A 26,760-nucleotide genomic window follows, 5' to 3' on the forward strand; every position below is an offset into this window, starting at 1 on the left:
CCGTGGTCAAACCCTTCTGAGGGTCTACGCTTGCTGCGTGAGTATCCTCATGCTCCAGGAAACGTGACATTAAATAGCAAACAAAAGATACCCTGACAGGTTAAGAGAAAAACTGTGGAGGGAAGGAAAGGCCTTTTTCCTACTTTTTGAACAAGGGACCCACATTTTCATTTGGCACGATCCTCACAAATCACAGATCATAGCTGGCCATATGACCGTAAGTGGAAAAAAACGCAAAAGAATAAAGAAGAGCTAGAAAGCATAGGAAAATTAATGAGCGACGGGGCAGTGACTAGGGTTCAGAGATTAAAATGGTTGAATTTCATATTGTTACAAATGGACCAGATATATTCTTTTCAAAGATGCTTTATTTGTTTTTGATTAAGAAGTAATACAAGTATCGTAAAATATTCAGATAGACGCAGACACTGAAGATGGGAACAAAAAGCTACATTCAAAGAAGTAGCATAAATCAGGGTGTTAAAAAGTATCTAGAAAGTCACCAGTTACCACCAACTCATCCTAATTCTATCAAGAGCTGACTCCTCAGCGTTGGGAATTTAGATCTAGGCAAGAATCTAGGCAAGTCCAACCTTTTGAACCTGAGCTTACGATTTAGGAACGCTGCTTTAAGGATATCTAAACACAATGCAGGTTAATAAACAGTGAGATCATTATCTTTTTACCTCACGGGTAGTTACCTCCCATTTTACCAAAGGCTATCTTTTGTTTTTCAGCACCTTAGCCTGCCAGGGGATGACGTTGTCTAAACACATTTTCAATGTTTTCTTTTTAACAGTTAATATATTTCCAGGATGCAAGTCCATTTCTTTCTAAAAGGTTCCTAGGACACCCATTGAAAAGTCAAAAGCAATGAGCTCAAAGGAATTGCTATTTTGTTGGAGAAGAACGACACCCTTTGTGTTGAAGTGGGGGATTGCAGACTGTGGTCACTCTCAGCACAGTGTCTCTTTGTCAAGTAATACATGCCGAAAAAAAAATAATACAGATGGGAAAATATTGTGCACTGTCAGATCTTGGAAACGGCCGAAGGATTTTTCCTCACCAATGTCTTGTCGATGACTTTCACATTCTGGCATCCTGAAAAAATAATGCATACATTTAATATGAAATGAATGCAATAATAATCAGGCAGGTAATCGTTTTCCCAAGGAATGTAAAACTTGACAAATGTAAGGTTTATGATTCAAGGTAGGCTTGCCAAATCTTATGTGGCATGAGACCACTTTTATTACCTAAACAGTCCTTAACACAAAATGACTGGCACATATTTTTATTAACACAAAGAGTATATTCTTTCTGCCACATTTAATAGAGAGTCAGCGGCTGAAAGCTCTCTTTTAGGATATGTCTGTAGCAAATTAAAATGCATAGTGAGGATTCACAGAATGGCATTCTTCTCTCCCTGAGGCTGTGTCTGCACAGACTCAGTGGTAGCAGATATGGATCACAGAAAAGGAAACCCTCATTACCTTCAGAAGTAGATAATTGACTCAAAGGCATTCTTTGCATCGAGAGGTCCATTCTAAGTCAAAGTCAAAGCAGTCGCTAGTAATAATGGCGCTTATATTTTACTCATTTCTCCAGCAAATACTGTTTGTGTGCTGGGTGCTACTCTAAACACTGAAAATACTGCATTGAGGACAACAGACAAAGATCCCGGCCTCATGCTTTTTATATTCTCCAGAGGAAAAGAGAATATTTAGGAAGAAGATCATCTGATAGATGACGTATCGGTGATGGGTGCTATGGGAGAATAATGAAATAGTCTCAGGGAGAGAAAACTGGCAGCTGAATGGGTGGGCGGGGGATGGATTGCCATTTTAAATAGGGTGGTCAGGATGGCACCCTTTGAGAAAATACATTTTCAGTGAAGACTTGGAGGACAGTGGCCATGCAGACATGTGGGGGGAGAGCATCCAGGCAGATAGGATAGCCAGTGCAAAAGCCTTCGGGCTGAAACATGTCTGATGTAGACAGGGAGCAGCAGGGGGTAAATGTGGCCTGGGCAGAATAAGCAGTGGTGACAGTAGTGGGAGTTGAGGTCAGAGAAGTGACAGAGGTCAAGCCACATAAAGGGCTTATAGACCATTGTAAGGACTTGGGCATTTACGCTGAGTAAACAAACCAAGAGCCATTGGAGGGTTCTTATCAGAACAGTGGCGTGATGTGAATTCATGTTTGAACAGCTCATTCTGACTGCTGTGATCAGAACAGGCTGGGAGGAGAGGGAGGCAAGGTGGACAGACAAATTGGCCATGCCCAAGGGGAGAGAGCCTCTGATTAGGAGGAAGCACAGAGAAACCATTGCAGTAGGAAGTGAGGTCAGGTTCTGATCGCGTTTTGCAGATAGAGCTCCTGTCAAGGTGAGGGTGTGAGGGAAATGAGGAGTCAAAAGTGACTCAGGATTTTTGAAACAACAGTACTAACATGAACTGAGGCTAGAGGATCTGCTGGTGCAGCAGTTTCAATAGGAAAATTTAGCAGTTTCACCTGGACCCCCCAGTGGAGGTGTTGACTAGCCAGTTAGATTTTCTTGTTCGTGTGTTATGAGATGAGAAGCAGTAGAGGATAGCGTTCGCTCTTCAGGTACTCACACTCACCCAAACAGCCCTGATGAGATTGTCAAGGATAGAGGCAAAGTGCCTGTTCCTGGCTGTGGCCTCCCTCGGGTCAGAGAGTGCTCTGTCTTAGAGGTGTAAACACGAAGCCAACTTCAAATGTCATTACAACCCAAATGACTCCATCTTCTTCCCCCTCAAATCTACTGCTCTCCACCAAAGAGCCCACAAGAAGAGAAGAAAGGTGGGAAGGAGAATGGCAAGTCTTACCACTCAGAGCCATGGCCAGTCGGAATTCTTCCTTTAATATCTCGAGGACATCTTGAACACCTTTCTCTCCCTAAGCAAGTAAAAGATAACAAATCTTTGGGGTAAGTCGGTCTGACTCGATTCATGCATTTATCTCACTGTTGTTCTGTTTTATATGTTTATTTCATTGTCCTCCAATTACCTGGGAAGCCAAGCCCCAGATGATCGGTCTCCCCACAAACACAGCCTTGGCTCCCAGGGCTAGAGCTTTCAGAACATCAGTGCCTTTCCGAACACCGCCGTCCAGGAAGACTTCCACCTTCCCTTCCACGGCCTCCACGATTTCCGGCAGAGCATCAATCTGCAGGGAGGAGAGGTCAATCATGTGATGTCACGCATGTTGAAGTGTACCCAGCTCAACCCCCATGGCCATTGACCCTCTGACGAGGGTTTAGCATGAAAGAAGTTAAGCAGGTTTGGAATCAACTGTACAATTATTCCCTCCTGGAAGAAAAAGGGTGCAAATGTCAGTACCTAAAACACCAACTAAATTTGGAGCTGAGTGGCTTATTTTTATTTCGAAGTTCAAGACTTTTTTTTTCCGTTCCTGATGTTCAAATTCAAAGATCATGATTTTTAAAAATATAAACAAAATTTTAGTACACGTAATGACCTTTTAGAGCTATGCTTTATAAAATGCATAGAAGTATCTTGCTCATATAAATTATTTTGTGCATTATTTACCCTTGAAAAATCAATTGATTAATTATAATTAGTTAAAATTAGTTAAAATTAATACTTAATGGATAGTGGAAGTGGTGTATAAAAATGCAAGCAGGGCTAGCAATGAAAAACCTGATTTCCCCAACCAAGATCTTTTGTATCCAGCCATATATTAGAGAACTCTCTATGAAAATATTTTTCTTGCTTTAAAAGTAGTATGACCACAGGTACCTTAAAGGTCCTCATCTTGATTGACAATTGATGATGGGCTTGTATCAGCAGCAGAGAATACAAAAGACTCATAGAGATTGATCTGGTGGATTGCAATATGGTTCCTGATCCTTCACACCACTCTGAAACCCCTCCTTTTTCCAAGGTAACTTTGCAGTATTTCCTGCTAAAGGGCACTGGCCTGCTCCTTGACATTGGCCTTGGCCTTGCAACTTACTTTGGCCAATAGCATGTGAGCAGAGATGGCAGAGTGCCATTTCTGGGCATAGACCTTAAAGGACCTCATGCATGTCAACTTTCTCTGGCACCTGTGCCACTTACCATGAGAGGACCACCCCCTGGGCACTACTTTCCCTTTAGCTGGGCCCCCAGAGTAAATACTCAGGAATTCAGGAAGCAGAGTTAGCCCAGCTAAGCCCAGCTGGACACGAAACTTGGAGCACAGCCACCTAACCAGTACCAAGTCCAGATCAGCAGACTGCCCCTCCCTCGCCCCGGCCAGTTGACACAAAGTTTCACGGGAATAAACGACTGTTGATTTAAATCACTGACTTTGGAATCTGTTGTTTCGTAACATCATGTGGCAATCGCTAGTAGAGTTGGCTAATAGCCAACAGAGTTAATAGCTAATAGCTGACACAGTTGTCTATTTTACGTAAATCTTTGCACTTGTGAATGGAAGCAATTCTCAAGGTGGCCTGTAAGTCAAAATCTGTAGAAATTACCCACATTCATTCCCAAATATTTGAGTATAAAATTAAGTCTGATTCCCATGTAAGATGCCTGCTGAAGAAGCGACCATGCATCCGAGTGTGGTTTTTCTAGACATTAATTCTGTTGAAATCACTCAAAGGCTTTCCCACTTCTCCCCCCAAATTGTAGAGGCTCAACTTAAAGAGAGTTTTATGTAAAAGGCTGAAGACCAAACCCGGCTACGGATTTGGAGGAAGTGAAGGCAACTTTTGGCGCGCAGCCCGTAAGTGTTTGGCGGGTAATGTGATTTTCCCCTTTTCCTTTTGGCTTTTCTGCCTTGCCCAACATGCTTTGGATCCATTTACATATGTCCCTTTACCTAAACATAGTCCTCCTTTTACAGTCAGGCAAGTTACATCAACATATAAATGCTACAATTTCCAAGAGATGATGCAAGCTATAATTAAGCGTATTTCCCCATTTGAAACCAAAACCAAAGAAAAATATTAGCTAGCCTGGGTTCAATACACATTTTCAAAGTCACGCAAATCAAGTCTGTTTACGTTATTTCCAACGCCCAACCTGGCCTAAAAGGAAACTAACAGGGATACTTAAAACGTGAATTCTGGGCTATATAACGGAACCCAGATTGGTGTTTTGTGTGTTTGTGGACAAGGATGTTCTATCCATTGCCGAGCGTTTCTATCTTCCCCCTTTTTCTTTCGGTAGCTGCAGTTTTAATGGGTGTATATTTCAGAGAATAATTCTGATCAGAGGAGATTAAATAAATAAATACACTAGACAAATCCACTATTTTACGACTGTTATGTTTCCTCTTTCCAGCTTGCTACACGTCGGAGAGACCATTCATTTTGGCTTTTCTTTCCTTCGTGATTCTTCAGACAACGAATGGTGGGCTCACCTCCGGTGGGGTTAATCTGCAGGAAAATACACTAAGATCCCGATGTACTGGCTAACTCATCCATCTATTCACTGACTTAGCAAACACTTTATTGAGGACCCTGTATATTCAAGCCACAATGCCAGACGGTCTAAGGGAGCCAGCAAGAATCCCACAGGGTTGTGACTCACAAAGAGATTATTCCCATTCCTGCTCAAGTCACACTCTTCCAGGATGTTCCCTGTCCCACAAAACTACTCACAGGGAGGGCCCACCTTTCTATCTTCCCATAACATCCATTGGTATACTCTCGATTGCTCATGTTTTGGGCATGGAACACTTTAAAGTCTCAAACCAAAGCGAGGTGCCTGGATGGCTCAGTCAGTTAAGTGTCTGACTTTTGGTTTCGACTCAGGCCCTGATGTCAGGGTTGTGAGATTGTGGATTGTGCCCTGTGTCTGCCTAAGATTCTCTCTCTCCGTCTTCCTCTGCCCCCTCCCAACCAACTCTCTCTCTCTCTCTTTCTCAAAAAAAAAAAAAAAAAAAGTTTTCAAACCAAAGCAACTGAACTAGACAAAAGCAGATAAAGCCAGAGCTGCTTTAGTTAAAAGCAAGAAGAGTCAGAGTTCAGGTTACTGTCCAGAAATCTGCCCCTGACTCTCTACCCCACCCCACCAATCATACTTTACCAGGCAGCCCTGGATGGGGTTCCTACTAAGCACCCTTAGAAAATCACTGGTTTCTGTAGGCTTGACTGATTGTTTGCAATTGCAAGAATGGCTACAATTATTTCCCTCCTTATCTTCATTTCCCTGCAACATGATATTTCTGCTCCTCCCAGAGAGGAGAGAAATGAGGCTAGAAGAGTCTATTTCCCCATCCTTTGCATCTAAACTACCCTTGGGACCTGCTTTCACCACTAGAATGTAGAGAAAACAGAGGAGAGAGAAGCTACAATCTCAAAAGGCCTTGTACATTTGCACGTACCTTCTAGGAAACCTACCATCTCATGAGAACCAGCCTACCTAACATGCTAGATGTGAGACAACACAGAACTGTCCCTGCTGAAGTCACCCCACACTAGCCTATCCTATTCACCCCAGCAGCTGACCACATGCATATGAGTGAGCCCAGCCAAGACCAGAAAAACTTTCTAGTGGATCTCAGCCCAAATTGCAACTCACAAAATTATGACATGACTAATAGCTATTGAATTTTGGCCAGTAACTTTCAGAGTGGTTTGTTACCCAGCAAAAGCTAACTGATACATCAAGTTTTTGTCAAAGATAGAATTGCATGGATCCCTTTTAAAGGAAAAATAGGGGCACCTGGGTAACTCAGTGGGTTGGGTGTGTGATTCTAGATTTTGGCTCAGGTCATGATCTTGGGGTCATGAGATCGAGCCCCACATTGGGTTCCACACTGGGCATGGAGCCTGCTTAAGATTGTCTCTCTCCCTTGCCCTCTGCTTCCCACACCACCCCCAGTCACTCTCTCTCTCTCTAAAAAAAAAAAAATAATAACAATAATAATAATAATAAATAAAAATAATAAAAGTAAAAGGAAACATAAAATCTCTTAAGATCTCATAGAACATGCCCAGGGACTCAATTTTGGAAACCACTGACTGAACAACCCAAATATTACTTTATGAAAATTTTTATAGTTGAACGTTTTCACTAGAAAAAATGCCATATTTTTAAGTTCAAAGTATATGGGTCCAGTTAGCATCAAAACAAAATGAAAACCATTAAAACAAAAATACTTCTAGGGTTCAAAGACTCCAGAGAGTCTGTTTTTAGACCCCAGTTTGAGACATTTCAGAACTGTGGATTTTGAAAATGAATTTGACACCGTCATTTTGTTCCCTAATTACTTCAAGAGCAATCTTTTTCCCCCCCCAAGTAAGCTCTACACCCAACGTGGGCTTGAATTCACAATCCCAACTCAAGAATCGCACGGTCTACCCACTGAGCCAGCCAGGCAACCCTCTTTAAGAGCAATCTTGGCCACATTATGACCTTGAGTGTAAGGACATTGACATGAGCTTAATTTGTAACTGTTTGCTCATCTCAAAACCTACACACTGAGGGAAAAATATCTTCACCGTAAACCGAATCTAATCTCCCATTTCTCTCACCATCGGGGGCCTCAAACGTGCTCTAGAGTATGAGGCAAAACCCAAGCAAGCGTCTCCTCTCTTCCCACAGCATGCAAAGGGGAGTGTCATTGTTTTTTTTAAAACAGTCTCCGAGACCACAGCTCAAAAAGCCCTTTTAGATAAGTTTCCATATCCCTCAGCCAGAGGGAAATAAATCACACCATTTAGATATTTTCCCCTTAAAATCTAGTTAGATTTGATTTCAGTAGATTTAGATTTTATTTTTAGAAAACAAACTTAATTTGGCCGACACACTAAGTCTATGTCTTCAGACATAAGAGATGCATAAATCTGCAAAAGAGCCTCGAGCTGTGACCAACTTCTCCTCTCTGCCCAGAGGAGGTCTTCATTCTCCACCTCTCTTTTTTTTTTTTTAAGATTTTATTTATTTATTCGACAGAGAGAGAGACAGCCAGCGAGAGAGGGAACACAAGCAGGGGGAGTGGGAGAGGAAGAAGCAGGCTCATAGCGGAGGAGCCTGATGTGGGGCTCGATCCCATAATGCTGGGATCACGCCCTGAGCTGAAGGCAGACACTTAACTGCTGTGCCACCCAGGCGCCCCCATTCTCCACCTCTCTTTACCTGCCGGCGACATTTAACATCAGCGAAGAAGACGGGTCTCTAATAAGTAAACCTGAATTGGAAAGGACTGAAAACGCCCAGTTTTGTGATTTGATTCTGGACTGTGATCCTACATGAGGTTCATTCCTACCTTTAGTGCTTTAGGAAAAACTGTGAGTACAGATACAGACCATCTGATATTCCCCGGCAGTCATTTAGTCTGTCCTAAGGCCCACACAACTGGTCTTTGGATTTATCTAAATCAACCTGCTAGTTCAATGAAAGAGTAATCCACTACTACTTGACAAAACTATTTGTCCTACCATACACTGTACAAATAGTTGTTTGAGTAAATTCATTGGTCATCCCAATTAAAGCCATCCATATAATAACTATGACTGAATGACTCTGATAACATCTGATAACTCTCTTGGGGCTAATTGCTCTCCTTCACAGTTTTAATCCAGTCCCACAGCTTTCAAGCCAGTTTGGCTTACCTTTGTATCTAGACTCTGGATTCTGATTTGCCTGGTACAGTGTGTACAGTGTCTGAAAAACCATAGATGCACATTGGAATCTCATGGGTAGCTTTAAAAAATACTGGTGCCTCTGCCCCCCCTCCGCCCCCAGATATTCTGATGAATTGATCTATTGTGCAGCTTGTGAATCAGGATTCTTTAAAGTTCCCCAGACGATACTATTCCTTTCCCCCACCCACCGACCCTCTCTCTGCTGCTTCTCAATCCCCACATCCACAAGAAATTTCAGTCTTCCCATCCTCCTGACTTCTTGTACCAATGATCTCAAACTTCACCCAAGCCCTTTGTAATTACAGCTGTCTGTTAGCTCCTCTTCTTGGACTCTCATGACGTAATCATTTCTTTCATACTCTAATTTACATTATACCTTTCCGTGTACCTATGAAAACAAGAATAACCCCTGCCCACAAAGGACTTATTATTTCACAGTGAATTTTATAAAGTTTATAAATAAAGGTATTGGATGAATGAATGATCTAATGCAAGCAGATAAATGCCACGAAATTTAAAAGCTAAGATCTCATCTATTTGCACACATTTTACCATGAATGTTCTCACCCGCAAAAGACACAGAAAAGAGCCAGACACAGAGATAGTCAAACTGTGATGGAAATGAGAACTCCAAAGGGAAATCGCAGCATTTGCTGAAACTCACAGTGGCTGGCACCCCATCAAGTTGTCGTGCCCCGTGATTCGACACCAAGATCCCATTCAAGCCATGTTTAACTGCTTCCCGGGCATCATCACCTGGAAAGAGCAAAACAGCCATTGTATGAAAAAGGCAACTTAACAGAAGGCTTGGGTTTAGAAGGTGAAAGGTCCCAGTAAAAGGGAGCCTGACCTCGCACATCTACACCTTGCTCAGAACCTTTAGCATAGAAATACACCAACGGTTAAGGTCTAGAATAGTAGCGACAGTTTCCTTGGCCAAAATGTTAGCACTTTTAACAATTGAATCATGACATAAAATTTTCAGTAGACAGCAAATTGATATGCAGTTAAAATGTATTTGTTCTCACAAGGGAGTACTCCTGTTAAGTGTTTTTATAATTATTAATAAGATCATACCATTTAGCCTTTAGCAGAATTATTCCTCTGCAATTTGGATAGCATAAAAGAATACATAAGTGGCAAACACCTGGAGCGTAACATGGAGGGAACAAGTCTATTCCAAAACCATTCTTTAATACAAAGTTATGTCTTCAATAATTATCTTAAGTTATATTGTTCTATAATTAAATGTACTTTGCCCATTGAAGTATATATAAATATACAAAAATTAAACTTATAGGCTATGTCTCTAATCATGCTTCAAAATATATCGACTTCTGAAAATATGGTTTTAAAATAGATTAGGGACGCCTGGGTGGCTCACTTGGTTGTGTCTGCCTTCGGCTTGGGTCAGGATCTCAGGGTCCTGAGATCGAGCCCCATGTCAGGGCTCCCTGCTCAGTGGGGACTCTTCTTCCCCCACTTCCTCTGTGTTCTCTCTCTTTCTTTCTCTCAAATAAGTAAAATCTTTAAAAAATAAATAAAAAATGAAATAGATTAACATTCTCTCAAATAAATTTCCAACTCATTTTTTATATTTTATATTTTAAACTCTTATTTTCTGCATGCTCCCAATAACAAACCATTAGCTAACAGAATCAGGAAAGTAACACTGGTTCTCAAATTTAACACTCAAAAATACTTGGTCTAAGGTTGTGGTGAAAATCAGATTTAGGAGATGTAGCCAGAAGGATACAGAACATTGTATACATTCATAAATTCAGCAATGGAAATCAAGGGCAGATCTAACAAAGAATAATTTTAAAAGGACTCATAAAGGAATCTGTAATTCTAACTATTTTAAAGTTTTATGTTAAAACATCATTTTTCCAAGCTATGTTTTATTGAATGCTGGTTTTAAATATTCACATTTTTAAAAAGGATGCTAGTTATTCTTTTTCTTCTAACATTATAGGTAGATGAAAATGTTAAACTCATGTTTTATGGACTGAATGTTTGTGAACCCCCCTCCCAAAGTTCATATGTTGAAACCCTAACCTCCAATGTGATAGTATCCTGAGATGGTGCCTTTGGAAAGTCAGTAGGATTTGATGAGGTCATGATAGTGGGGCTTTTTTTGAGGGTATTGGTGCCCTTATAAGAAAACACCAGGGAGCTTGCTGGCCCCCTCCACCAAGCCTTGCTCACACAAAGAACAGGTCATGTAAGGACAAAGGGAAAAGGTGGCCTCCACAACCTAAGGGAAGAGCTCACACCAGAAACTGACCAGGCTGGAACCCTAATCTCAGACTTCCAGCCTCCAGTGCTATGAGAAAACAAATGTTTGCTGTGAAAGGCCCACAGTCTATGGCATTTTGTGAGGCAGCCAGTGCTGACCTAGACATCATGTCCATTGTGATATTGGTCTTGTTAGGATTCACCTTTAAGGAATGCTTGAGGAATCATAAAATCCAATGAAAGAGTATGAAAGGTGTTTTGCTACATGAATTGCCAGTGTTTCCCACCTAATTGCCTTGCATGTTATCTGTCTACCTCTAAGCCTGTACCATGTTATTCATTTTGCTATATACTCAATATCTGATCGATATTCTGCATTTATTTCATATTAAATATAAAATCTAGCTCCATACTCCTCACACAGAAAGCCTAAGGAGGCTCTGGGCCCAGGAGTGAGGGTGCAGAGGTCCTTTGGGTGTTGTTGTGAGTGCCACCTCAAGGATCTTCTCTTTCCTGCCCCCTGAGCTGCTTCCCCTCCCCTCAAGGGACTTGCCTGCTGAAAAAAAAAAAAATCTTAGTCTGTTCTCAGAGTCCTATTCCCTTTCAAAAAGCCCATGTTCGGATCTCGGGAGGAGTTAAGATGGCGGAGGAGTAGGGGACCCCTTTCTCAGCCGGTCCCCCGAGTCGAGCTGGATAGGTACCAGACCAGCCTGAACATCCACGGAACCAGCCTGAGACGCAGGAAGACGCATCTGGATCTCTACAAATGAACATCTCCAGCGCTGAGTATTGAGGTACGAAGCGGGGAGCCATGAAACCGTGCACAGATATCGGAAGATAAACGGAAGGGGGAGGGGGCTGCCGCATTTGGGCGCCAGGAAGCAGTAGCCACTTGCACGGGGGAGCGGGCGGACTCGCGGACGGCACCCGCAAAACAGCAGACTGAGACCATGAGCTGGGATCGCGCCACCAGACTTCTCACGGAGCCCCGTGCGCTCACTGGATCCAGACTGAGACCGTGAGCCCAGTGCGCGCGCCACCAGGCATCTCGCGGAACCCCGGAATCCCGGTGCGCTCACTGGATCCAGACTGAGAGCGGGAGCTCCCGGAGCCTGTGCGGGGCGGCTGGCGGCTGGAGGAGTTAGAAACACAAAGGACAGAGACGCGCCGGCCCTGGAAGTGAGGGCTGGGACACCGGGTATGGGGCGCACATCCCGGGACGCTGCAGGGTTGAGCAGCACCAACAGTAACAGAGTTAAAGTGGCCAGAACATTAGTAGAGAACGGGCCGCGATCCCTCTGTTCTGTGACAGAGGCTGAAATTCGGCCGCTGCTGGTCTGACTCTCAGAAGAGGCACAGCAAACCGCCAGGGAAAGCCGCCAGAGAACAAAAGCCTGGAAATACCCGCTCAGAGAGTGCCCATCCCCATCCCCCCTCGCAGGGGATGCGGAGACTCTACCCAAACAGGGTTGCCTGAGCATCGGCGCGGCAGGCCCCTCCCCCAGAACACAGAAGGCAGGCTGAAAAATCAAGAAGCCCACATCCCTAAGATCCCTATAAAACAAGGGCGCACGGACCTCAAAAGAAAGCTGGGGTAGCAATTCTCATATCAGACAGATTGGATTTTAAACTAAAGACTATAGTTAGGGACACAGAAAGGCACTATATTATTCTTAAAGGATGTATCCAACAAGTGGATATGACAATTATAAATATATATGCCCCCACCAAGGGAGCAGCAAGATACACAAGCCAACTCTTAACCAGAATAAAGAGACATATAGATAAAAATACATTAATAGTAGGGGACCTCAACACTCCACTATCAGCAATAGACAGAGCACCGGAGCAGAAAACCAACATAGAAACAAGAGCTTTGAATGCCATACTCGAGGAGTTGGACCTCATAGATATATATAGAACACTACACCCCAGAACCAAAGAATGCTCATTCTATTCTAATGCCCATGGAACATTCTCAAGAATAGACCATGTTCTGGGACACAAAATAGGTCTCAACTGATACCAAAAGACTGAAATTATTCCCTGCATATTCTCAGACCACAACGCTCTGAAATTGGAACTCAACCACAAGGAAAAATTTGGAAGAAACTCAAACACTTGGAGACTAAGAACCATCCTGCTCAGGAATGACTTGATAAAACAGGAAATCAAAAATCAATTTAAACCATTTATGGAGACCAACGAGAATGAAAACACAACGGTCCAAAACCTATGGGATATTGCAAAGGCAGTCCTAAGGGGAAAATACATAGCCATCCAAGCCTCACTCAAAAGAATAGAAAAATCTAAAATGCAGTTTTTATATTCTCACCTCAAGAAGCTGGAACAGCAACAGAGGGACAGGCCTAATCCACTCACGAGGAAGCAGCTGACCAAGATGAGAGCAGAAATCAATGAATTAGAAACCAGAAGTACAGTAGAGCAGATCAACAGGACTAGAAGCTGGTTCTTTGAGAGAATCAATAAAATTGACAAACCGCTGGCAAGACTTATCCAAAAGAATAAAGAAAGGACCCAAATTAATAAAATTATGAATGAAAAAAAATAAATAAATAAAAAATAAAAATAAAATTATGAATGAAAAAGGAGAGGTCACGACCAACACCAATGAAATTGGAAGGATTATTAGAAACTTTTATCAACAGCTTTATGCCAATAAATTAAGCAATTTGGAAGAGATGGAATCCTTCCTGGAAACCTATAAACTACCAAGACTGAAACAGGAAGAAATTGATTTTTTAAACAGGCCAATTAATTATGAAGAGATTGAGTCAGTGATAAACAACCTTCCAAATAACAAAACTCCAGGCCCAGACAGTTTTCCTGGGGAATTCTACCAAACATTCAAAGAAGAAATAATACCTATTCTCCTAAAGCTATTTCAAAAAATAGAAACAGAAGGAAAGCTACCAAACTCATTCTATGAGGCCAATATTACCTTGATCCCCAAACCAGGCAAAGACCCCATCAAAAAAGGAGAATTACAGACCGATTTCCCTAATGAATATGGATGCCAAAATCCTCAACAAGATCCTGGCTAATAGAATCCAACAGTACATTAAAAGGATTATCCATCATGACCAAGTGGGATTCATACCTGGGATGCAAACGTGGTTCAACATTCGCAAATCGATCAGCGTGATACATCATATCAATAAGAAAAGACTCAGGAACCATATGATCCTCTCAATTGATGCAGAAATAGCATTTGACAAAATACAGTATCCTTTCCTGATTAAAACCCTTCAGGGGCGCCTGGGTGGCACAGCGGTTGAGCGTCAGCCTTCGGCTCAGGGCGTGATCCCGGCGTTATGGGATCGAGCCCCACGTCAGGCTCTTCTGCTGTGAGCCTGCTTCTTCCTCTCCCATTCCCCCTGCTTGTGTTCCCTCTCTCGCTGGCTGTCTCTATCTCTGTCGAATAAATAAATAAAATCTTAAAAAAAAAAAAGAAAAACCCTTCAGAGTGTAGGAATAGAGGGTATATTTCTCAATCTCATAAAAGCCATCTATGAAAAGCCTACAGCAAATATTATTCTCAATGGGGAAAAGCTGGAAGCCTTTCCCTTAAGATCAGGAACATGACAAGGATGCCCACTCTCGCCATTATTATTCAACATAGTACTAGAAGTCCTTGCAACAGCAATCAGACAACAAAAAGGGATAAAAGGTATCCAAATTGGCAAAGAAGAAGTCAAAATGTCTCTCTTCACAGATGACATGATACTCTATATGGAAAACCCCAAAGAATCCACTCCCAAACTATTAGAAGTTATAGAGCAATTCAGTAACGTGGCGGGATACAAAATCAATGCTCAGAAATCAGTTGCATTTCTATACAAGAATAATGAGACTGAAGAAAGAGAAATTAGGGAATCCATCCCATTTATAATAGCACCAAAAACCATACGTTACCTTGGAATTAACTCAACCAGAGACGTAAAGGATCTATATTCTAGAAACTATAAATCACTCTTGAAAGACATTGAGAAAGACACAAAAAGATGGAAAAATATTCCATGCTCATGGATCGGAAGAATTAACATAGTTAAAATGTCCATGCTACCCAGAGCAATCTACACTTTCAATGCTATCCCGATCAAAATACCGATGACATTTTTCAAAGAACTGGAACAAATAGTCCTTAAATTTGTATGGAAACAGAAAAGGCCCCGAATTGCCAAGGAACTGTTGAAAAGGAAAAACAAAGCTGGGGGCATCACGCTGCCTGATATCAAGCTGTACTACAGAGCTGTGATCACCAAGACAGCATGGTACTGGCACAAAAACAGACACATAGACCAATGGAACAGAATAGAGAACCCAGAAATGGTCCCTCGTCTCTTTGGGCAACTAATCTTTGATAAAGCAGGAAAAAACATCCAGTGGGAAAAAGACAGTCTCTTCAATAAATGGTGCTGGGAAAATTGGACAGCTACATGCAAAAGAATGAAACTTGACCACTCTCTCACACCATACACAAAAATAAACTCCAAATGGATGAAAGACCTCGATGTGAGACAGGAATCCATCAAAATCCTAGAGGAGAACATAGGCAGCAACCTCTATGACATCGGCCAAAGCAACCTTTTTCATGACACATCTCCAAAGGCAAGAGAAACAAAAGATAAATTGAACTTGTGGGACTTCATCAAGATAAAAAGCTTCTGCACAGCCAAGGAAACAGTCAAAAAAACTAAGAGGCAGCCCACAGAATGGGAGAATATATTTGCAAATGATGCTACAGACAAAAGACTGGTATCCAATATCTACAAAGAGCTTCTCAAACTCAATACGTGAGAAACAAATAAACAAATAAAAAAATGGGCAGAAGATATGAACAGATACTTTTCCAATGATGACATACAAATGGCTAACAGACACATGAAAAAATGTTCAAAATCACTAGCCATCAGGGAAATTCAAATCAAAACCACATTAAAATACCACCTTACGCCAGTTAGAATGGCAAAAATTGACAAGGCAAGAAACAACAATTGCTGGAGAGGATGTGGAGAAAGAGGATCCCTCCTACATTGTTCGTGGGAATGCAAGTTGGTACAGCCACTCTGGAAGACAGTGTGGAGGTCCCCTAAAATGTTAAAAATTGAGCTACCCTATGACCCAGCCATTGCACTACTGGGTACTTACCCCAAAGAGACAGACGTAGTGAAGAGAAGGGCCATATGCACCCCAATGTTCATAGCAGCATTGTCCACAATAGCCAAATCGTGGAAGGAACTGAGATGCCCTTCAACAGATGAATGGATTAAGAAATTGTGGTCCATATATACAATGGAATATTACTCAGCTAACAGAAAGAACAATTTCTCAACATGTGCTGCAACATGGACAGCACTGGAGGAGATAATGCTAAGTGAAATAAGTCAAGCAGAGAAAGACAATTATCATATGATTTCTCTCATCTATGGAATATAAGAACTAGGAAGATCAGTAGCGGAAGAAAGGGATAAAGAAAGGGGGGGGGGGTGATCAGAAGGGGGAATGAAGCATGAGAGAATATGGACTATGAGAAACAAACTGGGGGCCTCAGAGGGGAGAAGGGTGGGGGAATGGGATAGACTGGAGATGGGTAGTAAGGAGGGCACGTATTGCATGGTGCACTGGGTGTTATACGCAACTAATGAATCATCGAACTCTACATCGGAAACTGGGGATGTACTGTATGGTGACTAACATAATATAATAAAAAAACATTTAAAAATAAATAAATAAATAAATAAATAAATAAATAAATAAATAAAAAGTCTAATGTTGCTATTACACTGTTTTGCCTACCTGTTTTAATCCAAGCATGCATTGCAGATCGTGAGGTGTCATGGAAACTTCTGAGTCACCCACAGGGAAAAGGCCCTAGCACCAAGGTTGAGAGATGATTTTTCCCCCCTGACCCCATTGATTGATTCATATTTTAAATTTTAACGTTGCTTCATACTTGGACCATACATGTCTCATTTCACAGCTTTATTTTCCTGGATTTCTAATTGCCTTCCCCCCAGCTTTTTTTCCAGTTACCATGAGCCTTAAGACTATCCTCAAATTCTAGAGGGTCTGGGTGTTGCAGTCGTTTGAGCAACCAACTCTTGGTTTTGGTGTGGGTTGTGATCTTGGGGTATGAGATCGAGCCCTGCGTCAGGCTCCACAGTCAGCTAGGAATCTACTTGAGACTTTCTCCCTCACTCTGCCCCTCCCCTCTGCATTCATGAGCGCACTCTCTCTCTCTCTCAAATAAATAAACAAATAATATATTTTTTTAAAAAGAGTATCCTCAAGTTCTTCAAACTTTCCAATTATCCTATCTAATCTATTTAAATCATTGTCTTTTCCCTCTGGAGACATCCTCCCTGAGCCCTTTATCTTCTTTCTCTATCCTGCTCTGATTACTCTCAAGGTTGACAGCTGACCTTCATCCTAAGCATTGCTCCTACTCTCTGTGAGTTGAATCTCTTGAAGTCTAATTGATGACTTCATTGGTGTAAGTTTTCATTTGTGTGTTGTACGTTAATTCCTTTGAAAGCTTCTAAAACGGGACTCATGGGAGGTAACTTAGAGAGCATCTAAATAACTCTGTCATTGGTGATTGGATTAGGTATAATATTCTAGGTTGAAAATCCTTTTCCTTAGAACCTTTAAGACATTGCTCCACCATCCTCTAGTGCCCATTGTTGCCGACAAGAAGACTGGTGACGTTTGACTCCTGTTCTTTGTAAGTAACCTGTTTTATGTTTGTTTTCCTTCTTTATACCCATCCCTCCCCCCTGAAATTTCATTAGGGATGTAGTAGATTATGATTTGTTTTCTCAGTCTAATGACTTATGTCTCCAGCATTCAAACACTGACAATTTCTTCCTTGCTTCTTTCCTTTATTTTTCTATCTGAAGGCCCTATCAGTTGCATATTGGACATTTTAAAGGGTCTTCAAGACTCTGTTTCATTTAATCATGTTTTCCATTTGTCTTGTTCTTTTATATTTTGGGAAATGTCATTGACTCTCTCATTAAATCAGTAACTTCATTTTGAATTCTAGAAATCATGTTTTTAATCTTTTGAGAATGGTTTTTTCATATTCTGATTTTCTTTTCATTGGCAGAGTCTTCTTATTTAAGTATACTTCCAACTTCTCTGAGTCTATCATTTGGAATTTTTTAAGTTCTTTTTTTGTCTTATTTTATCTCTTTCCTCTGGGATTGGCTTTTCTGTAGATTTATCTTGGTCTTTTATGTTTTGGTGTTTCGGACATGCCTTATGATGCTACATTTTCCATTTATATTTAAGGAAGAGAGATTTGGGGAACTGCTTTGGCTCTCTGGACTGTTTTGTAAATCACTTTCATTCCTTCCAAGTCTTTGCCTGGAGTAGAAACTCTTGGAGCTCCATGTGAGACAAGACAAGGAATGTTAACTAAGGGGCTACTGGACCAGGAACTCCTCATGTGTCAGAATTGAGAACAGCATCATGTCATATTTTAAATTTTATCTACTCTCAGGTTGTCCCAGCCATCCATTCATTTCTTTAGAAAGGATCGAGCTACTATGCCACGTTGCCCGTTGTTGCGCAGGTGATGAGGGAGGACAGGATGGCTGGCTGTTGTAAGAGCTTCACAGAGCTCCTGTGAATCCCCTGGCTTTCTTCTCTACTTCTCATCTGCCATCTCTGTCACACCTGCAGACTAGACATCTAGCGCCTCTCCAGCACCCATTACAGAATACCCCCAGCATCTCCAGGGCGCTCTCTGAGTGTATCTGGAGGGGCAGTTTTTCTTCGCATTTTCCTCCTATCAACACATTCCCTTACATTTTTTTCTCTCATAAATTTCTCGAAGTTTCTCTGTTGTGTGTGCCCTTCATTTTCCTTTGCTTTGCTGTCATAAGACTTATGTATTTTTGTATTTCCATACTTTAATTTCAGTGGCATCATGGCTTTGATGAGAGGGGACATATGTACTCAGTCCATCGTTTGGAACAAGAAGCCCAATATATTATCATCTAAACATGTTTGGGAAACTGGTTCTCTAAAATATGGTCTTAATACAATGTAAAATGTATTTAGAATTGGGGAGGTTTGCTCTGATTATCTAATTGTGTGCATAATACCATATATCAAATCAAAAATAAAAAAATAAAAATGTATTAGTTACAACCTATGTTTTCAGAAATTGAAAATTATCAAAAAACTGATCTTATACAGTATGAAAAAATTATTAGCTGTTTAGGCTTAGTAATTCGACCACCTGGATTTGAATCTTGTATCTGTTACTTGCTCACTATGTAAGTGGCAAGTTTCTTAATTTCTTTGTGCGTCGGTGTCCTAAACCATAAAATAGGGATAATAATTCACATAAGAGTGGCCTGTGGATTAAACTAGTTGAGTGAGCGTTTAGAAAGAGCCTGACACGTGTTGAAAGCTCAGGTAAATATTAACCGTTACTAAAAATTTCATCTGATGGTGCAGGAAGTGTAAGCTCAGATGAGTAAGTGAAGGATATTCGTTTGCTGGATGCTTTTGGCAAGTTTGTTTGAGTTTTGTCTATAACAATATATTGTCATCCTAGTCAGGATTATGATTATAAAGAGCCTCTCATTTGAAGTAAGTGCTACTTAAGCAACAGTTTGTTATCTCCTATCATTTCAAGTGGTTTTCCAGGTTCTTCTAGGCAGTGCTGGGAATGTAGGAGGAAGTGATGGAATGGTTTCCTCAGAAAATAAGATCATGAGTATCCAGAGAAGCAAAATAAGAATAATTTATGACCAGATATGAACCCCTCTCATTAACTGCCTATGAAACCCCGTCCAAAGTTTTACATTTTATTTTAACCCAGGGAGAAAAGCAATGTAGCCTTAACAGGAGGGTGAAAATGTTCTGACTTAGCAAAAAGTTCATGAATCTTTGATAATTTCATTAATCCTTAAAGTTTACTGCTATGGCATTCCACATATGTTAATTTGCCAGTTAACACATTAATTGATTGACAATTACAACAGTCAGTGGGGGTTAGCAGTGTTTGCTATCTTATTGATATAATATTTCTATATTTAATTGAAAATACCAAAGTGAAATGTAAGTACTCAAGATTTACTCTTAAGCCCTTGGAGCGTTTGACTCAGGGCTCTGCTATCTCACAGGAATTTAGTAACTAAATCCTAGATGCATGGCAGCAGTTTTGAACACAATCTGGAAACACTGAGTGAATATCTTTGAGAGTGTCTTGAAAAAAACGTATATAGGAAAAGAGCTAGTTACAGTTTTTGAGAAACAAAAAGCTACTATGGAAATACCACAGAATAGTTTTAAAATATTTTTTTAAAATTTTTAAACAACTCTGAAAAGCATTATGCCTTTGCTCATAAAGCCATTTGTTTATTAGCATAAGTTTAAGCAAAGACCAAATCCTAACTCAAATATTCCTTTGGAGTCTGTGTTGAAGTTTTCCAAGGGCAGAGCTTAACCACAGCAAGAGGTTATTACATCTTGCACTTCAATTTGCATTCGTTAAGATACAATTCTTCAAATGGTGGTAAGGGGGGATGTTCCGTTGAGATCTTTCCAGCTCCCCATGATTTCATGTTCCTGCAAACATAATCTATACCTTTCTGGTCAAAGGACAATGAAAGAGGATGGGTGACTCTCAGTCTACCCATGTGACTTCTAGATGAAGGTCTGCAAAATAGTGAGAACTAGATTTCCCAGAATTGGCCCTGCCCCCCCCACCCCCCCATCAAGACTGAGTTTATGCACTACTTGATGCAGTTGTTGTCATGGAGATGATTCTTGTTTGTTAAATAAATGAAATAAATAGTTACAGAAAAACTAGACAATGTAAACTGTACATGTATAAATAACTTATTTCCTTTCAAATGCCAAATGCTCTCTCTCTCTTTCTTTTGCTTTTGAGCTCTCTCTAATTATATAGACTCATAGTTTGCACTGAGGATTTTACTCAATAAACATTTGGGCCATCTATTGTGTGTAAAACATTATCCAACACGGAAAAAAGTCATATGACCCAGATGGGTGAGAACAGAAAGAGGTGATGGTGGGGGTCGTGGTCCTAGGTGAGATGACCCCAGAAGGAAGTTCTAGAAGCCAGAGTATTTTGCAACATAACACATGATAGTGAAGTCTAATGGAATAGATTTGTGTCATATCCTACAGGACAGAGTTCTAGAAAATGGTATATATTGGAAATCCTAAATGGAAAAATTGGTTAAAAAATTAAATTACCTCATTCTTTTATGTGTTCTCTATTTAACTTAGGCAGATATGAGACTAGACTAAAACATCATTCTTCTTTGGTGCTTTAAGTCATTTGCCCTGGGCCACCTCTGTGATGAGACTGAATTAAATACTTGAAATGGCATTAATTTTCTAATTTGATCACACCTTCTCAGTTTCCTGAGCCACAGACATCTCTTGCCTGGTCAACAACCATTTCTTAAACATCCTCTGACCACAACTTTGCCACCTCCACCCATTAGGTCCATTACACAATGCTTGATTTTTCTAAAATGCTCATCTGATGAGGTTGATTCCCTGATCAAGAACCTCGGTGGTTCTCAAACATCTTAAAGTCTGCATGTTTCATAAATTGTTACTCAGAACTGCTTTATTTTACCATTATTTCAGTCTGAGTCTTTCAATATCAAGGCAAAACTCCAGCATTAACTTTCATTCTGAAATAAACCTTCCCTAATCCACTCTTCCAAGTCTCCATGCCCTATTTTAAACCCCACCCTAATGTGCATATCTGTATGCAGCACCTGTAACATCTTACTGCCCCCAAATTCTTGTTTATATGTCTGTTCTTCTACAAGAATGGGCTCTCCTTTTGGCTAAGGACCTCAAATTACTATTTTATTTTTAACTTTAGCACACACTAAGCATGATAAATGTTTACAAAATGAACGCCTGAGTGAGTGAATAACTGAATGGATGATTGAATGAATGAATGGGGCAGAACCGTTGCATTAGTGTTCTTTCGTATCTACAGTTGAAGGTAGCCGAGGGAAGTAGCACGAACAATATGGATGACAATATGGATACCAGTCAAGTAAGTGACACTGTTGTTTAAAGGTGTCTCTAACACCAAGGTCTACTCTTTGAAGTATAATCCACAGAAATTTTGAACTAGAACAATGACCAACAGGAAAGAATGTAACAATAATTTTTAACGGCACAGATTAAGACAGATCTGGATTTAAACATACCTCCACTACTTAAAAGCTTTGCTGGGCCCATTCTTTCACTTCTTTTAACTTCATTTCTGCATACTTAAGATTAAATAGATAAAGCCAAGGGCATGCCTACAGCTTTATAAATAGGGGCCATGTGACTCATGAATTCAAATAAAACTGATGACATATTTTGATTGGAAGTGGTTGTTGACTCTGAGATAAGTTAATAGAATCTCTCATCTCAGAGCCACTTACTTAAGCATTCACATTTAAAATAATAAGTTTTTGGCAGTTTTCTGTATAATCAACTAAAAAATGTTTTCAAAGGCAAGAAAACATTTTTGTGGGTAAATACATTTATACTCCAAATTATTGAAGTCATTTATACCTCCCTGTGGGATTTGAATACATGTGGATACCGGGGAAGCCTTAGTCAAGTTTCTTAATCCCCATGACTTGATACTTGAGTATTTTAATGTCATAGTCAACCATTCTTTATAGGGAGGTGATATGGGATTCGCCACACTCAAAAATCAGTCCTAGTCACTGGTACTTGCAGAACAGGAAAAAAATAGAAAAGGCTCTTAAAACAGGTCTGGCTGTCATAATATCATCCCTGGATTTCTTCTTGGTCTGAGAGCAGCTTGTTGTTGCTTTCAGACAAAGCAATGAACTCAAGACCTTTTGCCTGGATCTTATCAAGTTCCATGATTTAGTGGTGGCTCCAAGATAAGGCAGCAGCATCCCATGTTACCATGAAGGTAACTACTTATTTCAAGCCCAGCTCTTAAGTGTATCACATACGAACGAAGAACTGTTTACTCACTAACATCAATAGGGAGAATTGAGAGATGGAATGCCTCCTTAGATTTCCATGTTAATTTTTCCTGATTATTTTCTCTTAAACAAATTATGATCATATCTACAAAGAATCATAAGATCAGTATGAGAAATACACAAACCTCTCAAAATGCCTTTTGCAACGATTGGCAGTGATGTCAGCCCCCTCAGCCATTGAATATCCTCCCAGCTGATAGATGGGTCTATTGATTTAGTTACATACGAAGCAAGTCCACTTTTGTCTCCAAAATTTTCCTTAGGAGAAAATGCTAAATCATTGGTTTCAAAATTTTTCATTCTGAAATAAAGAGATACATAAAATGAGAAACTTCTCAAAGTCAGAGATAATTTTACAATGACTCATTCAATGAAAAATGAAACGTCACCCTTTTCAAATCAATGAGATGTTCCTCAACCGTCTCTAGATTGGTTGCATGCCTATTTCCCATGTTCTGGTGTAAGATTCCAGGCTAAATGTGACAATCAAGTAGACTTAATTGGTCACTTGAAGTTTATTGTGCATCTGAGGCTATGTTTATATAAAATAAATCAATTTCAAGGAAAAATATATGGGCAAGTTCCAATATTTCTACCTTTTCAAGCCAGTTTATGAATATAGACAATAGATTTGATGCTATTTCCAGCCAGCAACACATATTAATTATAACAAAGGACATTTGCATGGTACATTACAATTTACGAAGGACTTTCATAAACCAATATTATCACAATTTTTAAGAAAGCTTTTTTTTAATTTTTTTATGTTTTATTTTTTTTAAAGATTTTATTTATTTAATTGACAGAGAGAGACAGCCAGACAGAGAGGGAACACAAGCAGGGGGAGTGGGAGAGGAAGAAGCAGGCTCCCAGTGGAGGAGCCTGATGTGGGGCTCGATCCCATAACGCCGGGATCACGCCCTGAGCCGAGGGCAGACGCTTAACTACTGAGCCACCCAGGCGCCCCAAGAAAACTTTTAGAAAATAAAATTGATACTTTATGATTTCCATTTTATATAGAAAATAAAAACAAAAGTGCAAAGCAAGATTTCCCCACATATGAAACCAGCGTTTGGGCTGGTCTCTGGGTCTCTGGACTCTTAAATACATTCTCTCTGCTTAGATCTCAGTTGCACCTTGGTGATTGCTTTTGACTTCAGAAAACTTTCGAATGTCCTTATACAAAATTCTAGAGGGGATTGGAACTGCAGTAACATTAGTTAATACCTTCTGTCTGCTGTGACTATAGACTCTTTCTCCTGCCCTACTATTATGGTGGTGGTGGTGGTGGTGGTGGGCACAGGGAGAAGTGGGAAGTATTTCCCAGCAGATGAGTCGCTAGCTCTTGCTTTTCCCTCCTCCATTTAGGTTGTTTTCTCTGAGGCTGTCTGTCTGCTGACTCAAACTTTCCAATCTTTCAGACAATCCTGGCCAGGGCATGAGCTTTCCAATTACCAAGATCTTCATTCCTTTTCTGTGATATGACCCTTAATTTATGTGCCAACTTGATTGGGCTAAAGGATGCCTAGATAGTCAGTAAAACATTATTTCTGAGTGTGTCTGTGAGGAAGTTTCTGGATGAGATTAAATTGGTAGACTGAGTAAAGATGATATAGCACTCACAGATGTGGGCGGTCACCAGCCAATCTGTTCAGGTGCTGAATACAAGAAGAAAGTGGAGGAAGGACAAGTTTGTTCTCTGTGCTTGAGCTGGGACATCCATCATCTCCTAACCTTGGACATTGGGTTGTCAAGCCTTCAGATTTAGACCAGGACTTACACTATCATTCCCTGGTTCTTGGGCCTTCAGACTCAGACTGGGACTTACACCATTGATTCCCCTGGTTCTCAGGCCTTAGGGTTTAGATTGGAACTCACCACTGACTTTCCTGGGACTTCAGCTTATAGACAACAGATTGCGGGACTTCTCAGACTCCATAATTGCATAAGGCAATCCCTCAAAATCTGTGTGTATGTGTACCCTACTGGTTCTGTTTTCTCTGGCGAATCGAATACATGTGACTTTCACCTGCTCCTGGAGCCTGAGTAACCACCCACACAACACACTTGAAGTGTCAAGGATGTTGGCATATAAATACCCCAGCTCCCTCACCCCTAAGAGGGCTAACTCTGAAACAGGTTATACATCATCTCCAGAATTTCCCATCAGGATTAAGGTTCAGTTGTCTGCAGTTGGAGCTGTCTTGGTAACATGCCCATTGTTTGCTGTTTTCCTTCCTTGCACCACTTCCCCACTCCTCTACCAGTATTCCCTTCCTCTTCCAAAGGAACTACTTGCATTTAAATCATTGGCTCATAATTTCCTCCTAGGGGAACCCAGACTGAGACACAACCCCACTGAGTTGCTGTCTTTCCCTGTGTCTAATTTTGTTGACCCAACTTACACCAGGATTTCTCTCACTTACTTGTAAGAATCTGCTATTGGCTCACTCTACATCTGAAATCTTTTCTCTTGGCTTACTATCCTGATATCCTGACTAGATTTTGGCAGTTCCCTGAACTAGGGATAAAGTTTTTTCTGCTTGCACCTCTGATCACTAACTGGATAGATGACCATCTGGATACACAATGGCATCACCCCTGTGACTTAGCTGCCTACAGACCCAAATCCAATTGCAAACTTCATTTCTCTGAAAGGCTGCCTTTGAATGATGACAGTGACCTGGATTCACCTTGCTTTTCTGCACATTATAAATTACCCTGCTAGCCAATCTCCAATTTGGGTAAAAGTACAGCTGTATATTAACCTCTGGCTTAATCATAGCTCTGTCTTATCTTCTACTAGCTCTGCCATTAAACATATAAAGGATTTTGGAGCAATGACTATAACAATTTTTATATAAACCTAGAAGTACATAGGCACACTATTTTTAATTTTTTGCAAGACTTACATTAGTACAAACTAGGTTTAATGTACTTAGTATACTTTCAGCTGAAATAGCTGGTTGTGTACCTCAAGTGGCATATATATCATCATAAGGGCATGAACATTCACATCCCACCAAACTCTATTCAAGCCATTGGCAAAGTTTTCTCAATAGGGATTGAACAGCTTGTCCTATAGTTTCATTGACTCGGGTGGCCGTTAAGGATCATAGAAAATTCTAACTTCATGAAAGTCATACTGGTGCCCATTTATTTGTTGAGCTTCAGTTCGGATTTTAGCTGAAATACTTAGGCATTTCTTTTTATCAAACCATTTAGGGTTTTACATTTTATCATAGCCTTTGGTATTCTGTGATCGTCTTAATTTGATTTAAGGTACACATTTAGTCAATAAACATATCCTTATTATGAAGACCTATTCCATTACCTAGAAATGGTATTAAGTAATATTAAATTCCCAACTTTTAAATAATATTGTTAATAAGAAAAAGGTTCCCAGAGCAAGACCAGGGGGGAAAAGAAGAAAAACATCTGTATGTGTATATACTCCGCATGGCACCCCACCCCCATCCCAAACAAGCTACAGTGTTTCAGCAGGGGCGGGGTGGAAGGGCGAAATGGATAGGAAAAAACAGAAACATGGATAAAATTATATAAATAACTGTTGTTATTCTTGGATGGTGAAATGCAGATCAACACTTGAATGAATGTTGCCTTGCAGAAATTTCAGTGCACAATGAAGCCTTGTTGTTACTCTAAAACGTCGTTCAAAGCCAGAAGCCAAGAGAAAGTTTTCAGATATCTTGACAGAGACCCACGATGGAGTGTTTTACCAGGGCTTCTGAAGGAAACCTCCATGAATACTATTTTTATTCGCATTATGACACATACACAAGAAACACTTAAAGTGGCTGCTGATAACCGAAGTATTCC

At 40.5% G+C, this 26,760-nt stretch overlaps 1 protein-coding gene across 1 annotated transcript in view; it reads right to left on the minus strand.

Annotated features, from left to right (window-relative positions):
• Positions 1-350: 350 nt before the first annotated feature.
• Positions 351-26,760, minus strand: part of HAO1 (hydroxyacid oxidase 1) — a 54,414-nt gene continuing 28,004 nt past the window's right edge. The window contains exons 4-8 of the mRNA XM_045810324.2: positions 23,046-23,221; positions 9,297-9,388; positions 3,034-3,192; positions 2,853-2,922; positions 351-1,101 (exon numbers count right to left, since the gene is read on the minus strand). Coding sequence (XP_045666280.2) covers positions 1,031-1,101; positions 2,853-2,922; positions 3,034-3,192; positions 9,297-9,388; positions 23,046-23,221 — 568 coding nt within the window. The 3' untranslated portion in view covers positions 351-1,030. The remainder of the gene's footprint in view (positions 1,102-2,852; positions 2,923-3,033; positions 3,193-9,296; positions 9,389-23,045; positions 23,222-26,760) is intronic.

The sequence above is a fragment of the Ursus americanus genome, chromosome 22 (assembly GCF_024610735.1).
Source record: "Ursus americanus isolate L20-20 chromosome 22, mUrsAme1.1.p, whole genome shotgun sequence".
Taxonomy (NCBI): domain Eukaryota; kingdom Metazoa; phylum Chordata; class Mammalia; order Carnivora; family Ursidae; genus Ursus; species Ursus americanus.